Source organism: Chenopodium album, chromosome 4, assembly GCF_948465745.1.
Source record: "Chenopodium album chromosome 4, dcCheAlbu1.1, whole genome shotgun sequence".
Lineage (NCBI taxonomy): Eukaryota > Viridiplantae > Streptophyta > Magnoliopsida > Caryophyllales > Amaranthaceae > Chenopodium > Chenopodium album.
Window position 1 is genome coordinate 48,302,124 of NC_137837.1, and position 4,109 is coordinate 48,306,232.

General features: G+C 36.0%; 1 protein-coding gene across 1 annotated transcript; it reads left to right on the forward strand.

The window, feature by feature from the left end:
• Positions 1-1,158: 1,158 nt before the first annotated feature.
• On the forward strand, positions 1,159-3,207 carry LOC145627898 (uncharacterized). The gene has a single exon (XM_081680240.1). It carries the CDS (start codon positions 1,159-1,161, stop codon positions 3,205-3,207), a length of 2,049 nt encoding a protein of 682 aa, XP_081536366.1.
• The last annotated feature ends 902 nt before the right edge of the window (positions 3,208-4,109 follow it).

A 4,109-nucleotide genomic window follows, 5' to 3' on the forward strand; every position in this document is an offset into this window, starting at 1 on the left:
TACTGTGAAAATGCTATACATTTTTGGGTTATGTTTGCTTGAATTTGTAGTTGTTTTTGCTCGAATTATATGGGCAAAAAATGCTGTGATTTTTTTGGTGTATATTGTGCTCGAAATTTGGGGTGTGCTGCTTGATTTTGATAAATTAAATATTAAATTTTTAATTCACAGATAGATGCAATTCTATGTAAGCAAGAATAGAGTTAACTAATTTAAGAGTTCAGAACAATTACCCATGTTTTCCATTAGTTTGGGCATCACGAAAACAACTAACAACATGAAGCCAACCATAAGACCAATTGTGTGAGATTCACTGTTGATCCACAGTTGGATAGAATGATACTCTGTGATAAACAAGACTAGTTCATGTCTTACCTCATAGAGTCATAATAGTATTCCTCTCTTAAGGGCTCCAAAGCCATCTCTGACAACCCTGTTCTGGTTTCCGTCAATGCAGCCTGGACTTTTTCAGGGTTTCCAGCACTAACATCAACACGAACCTACACAAACAACATGAAAAAAATTACTTCATCTATGATCAATAATGACCAATAACTTTCAACATTTGATAAATAGGATGCCATGTAGCTACTCCTATATCCAATTCTTATAGCATAAATTATCTTGAAACAACCATTGACTCGATTTATGTACTTCAATTCTACTTTCTGATCTGAACTGAGTCCTTTGTATTAGTTTATATATGTTTCTGATCTTGAAAATATTCTGGGCTTAATATCCTATATTTTATGCATTTTTAGTTTACTTCATCTATGATCTGAATTAGATATTCTGATTTCAAAATAAAGCCACTAATTTTTTATTATTGAGGATACAAATCTGTCTAAATAAAATTGCTGAATAATGAAAGGTATCAATTTCTTTTGGACTTTTGAATTGATCATGTACATGAAGGATTCTTAGGTACTTTGTTTGTTGCTGTTTTGATAATGAAAGGTTTTTGTCAGTTGCATATTAAGGTTTCTGTCAGTTTCTGATAATGAAAGGTTTCTGTCAATTTCTGATGATGAAAGGTTTCTGTCAGTTTCTAATACTGAAATGTTTCTGTCAGTGACTCTCTTAACTCTTAGTGAATTGGTTAAATGTTTTTATTGTAAAAATTAAGTAAAATAACCCTCTTTATTCTTACCATAAGGTATGGATAGTGGAACTAAAGAGTGGTGGATGTTTGCCAAATGGAGTGATGAATATGAACGGGGAGTAGATGAATATGTACAAAAGGCTTTTGCTTCTAAGTCTCAAGGAAATCAAATTTGTTGTCCTTGTGAAAGTTGTCATTATCGTTTTTGGCGTCATGAAGGTGTTGTGAGAGATCACCTTATTTGTAATGGTTTTGTTCCACGAACGGATAAGTTATCAGAGTTAGGGATCCACTTTGAAAGGGAACAAAATGTTTTGGATAACGAAGAAGGGTCAACCCCAAATGATTTTAATGATGACATAGTAGAATTGTTGCATGATGCACATGATGCTTTTAGAAAGGGGCCAAATGACGAGGCAAAAAAGTTTTTCAAGTTAGTTGAAGAGGGCCAGGAAGAATTGTTCCCTGGTTGTAAAAATCATTCAAAACTTTCCTTCATGATCCGTCTTTTTATTTTGAAGTGTGATCATAAGCTAACTAATGTTGCTTTTGGAGATATATTGGAGCTTATAAGGGAGGTGTTACCTGAAGCGAAACTGCCAGCTTCTTTTAATGAAGCAAAAAGTGTTCTGAAAGTGTTGGGGTTGAATTACACTAAGATTGATGTGTGCCCAAATGATTGCATGATATATTGGGAAGAGCATGAAAATGCAACAAGCTGTCATGTTTGTGAGACGCCAAGATGGAAATCAAATGACACAGAGAATGACATACAAAATGAAAATGGAAAAACCTATAGGATTCCTCAAAAGATTCTTAGGTACTTTCCAATCAAGAAAAGGCTTCAACGACTATTTTTGTGTCAAGACACGGCGAAATACATGACTTGGCATGCTGATGGGCGTGAAAATGATCATCTCTTACATCATCCTGTTGATGGTCAAGCTTGGAAGGAATTTGATTCTTTATACCCAAAGTTTGCTGATGACCCACGCAATGTAAGGCTTGGGTTAGCCACAGATGGATTTAGCCCGTTCAATTCAATGAGCATTGTCCATAGTACATGGCCAGTAATGTTGATTAATTATAACTTGCCTCCTTGGATAATTATGAAGCCTGAGTTTTTGATGCTAGCCTTACTAATTCCCGGCCCGTCTTCCCCTGGCAATGACATTGACATATACTTGCAGCCACTTATCAAGGACTTGAAGGATTTGTGGGAGTTTGGGTTGGAAACTTATGATGCTTCGACTAATCAAAGGTTTGACATGCATGTAGCATTGATGACTACCGTGAGTGATTTTCCGGGTTATGCAATGTTATCTGGGTGGAGCACAAAAGGATACTTGGCATGCCCTGAATGTCATTATGAAACAGATTCCGAGTGGTTGCCTTGTAGTGGTAAGACTGTGTATAGGGCAAATCGTAGATTTTTGGATCCATCTCACCCTTGGCGTCATGATAAGAGGAATTTTGATGGAAAACTTGAGGAAAGATGTCAACCTATTCCATTGAATGGAATTGATATTGAGAATATGTTGCGTGATTTTCCAAATGCATTTGGAAAGAAGCAAAAGAAACCAAGGCGTGATGTGGATGATCCGAATCCGTGGAGAAAGATACCCATATTTTTTGAGTTACCATATTGGAAGCATTGCTCTAATCGCCATAATCTTGATGTAATGCATATTGAGAAAAATTTCTTTGATAATATCATTGGGACATTATTAGACATTTCTCCGAAGACCAAGGATAATGTGAGTGCTCGTCGAGATTTGGTAGAACTTAATTTGATGCCAGAGCTTCAACCAATTGAATTTGAAGATGGTAGTGATGAATTTCCAAGATCTCGCTTTTGGATGTCATTGGAGCAAAAGCGTAAGTTTTGCCAGGTTATAAAAAATGCTAAGCTTCCTCAAGGTTATGCTTCCAACCTTAGTCGTTGTGTGCAAGTTGGAGAAAGGAAAATAGCAGGCTACAAAAGTCATGATGCTCATTTTATGATGAATTATCTTCTTCCAATTGCTGTGAAGACAACATTACCCAAAGATGTTGCTAGTCCTTTGATAAGACTTTCTGCTTTTTTTCAAAGGTATATGGAGTAAAACTATTGATCCTCGAGATCTTGAAAAATTGCAATCTGAGATAGTTGAAACTCTATGCCTACTTGAGAGGATTTTTTCACCTGCTTTTTTTGATATAATGGAACATTTACCCATACATTTGGTTGACCAAATTAAGTTGGGTGGACCTGTGAGTTCAAGGTGTATGTATGGAATTGAGAGGAATCTTCATGAAATGAAACAAGATGTTCGAAACAAGGCTCGTCAAGAAGGCTCAATGGCAGAAGGAAACCAAGCTAAAGAATGTGTTGCTTTCATAGCTAGATTTTTTAAACGATCAAGCAAAGCCACACCTGAAGTTAATGAGTGTGGTACCTCAAAATCATTTTTCCCTAAGGTAGGACATCCTATCAAAGGAAAAGGAAGAACCTCAAAGAAAAAAAATCGTGGAAACATAATTGATCGCAATACATGGGCACAAGCACATCGTTATGTCTTGTTCAATTGTCATTGTGAGGAAGTTGAGAAATATATAAGGTAAGATTTCTAATCAAAATTTAGGTTTATTAATATTTTTTATAAAATGTCTTTATTCTAACTCTAGTGCGTTAGTAAGAGAAATATTTTTTTTTTTTACAGTGAGCACAAGATTTGTGTAAGTGCTAAAAGGAAAAGAAAATGGAATAGTGCTCAAGACCACAACAAGGATTTCATGGATTGGTTTAGGGAGAAAGTTGATTTGATTCTTAAAGATGGCCATGATAATATCCCGAACCATATTTTGTGGTTATCAAAAGGTCCCTCTCACGTTGCCAAAAAGTACACAGGATACTCGGTCAACGGCTATAGATTTCATACCATGAAGCGAGATGCAAACTGCGTAACTCAAAATAGTGGCGTCACTCTAACAGCCATTACACATAGCTTTGCAAGCTCCAAAGATC

Coding starts and splice junctions, on each gene's coding strand:
- LOC145627898 (XM_081680240.1), top strand. CDS start 1,159: ATGGATAGTGGAACTAAAGAGTGGTGGATGTTTGCCAAATGGAGTGAT.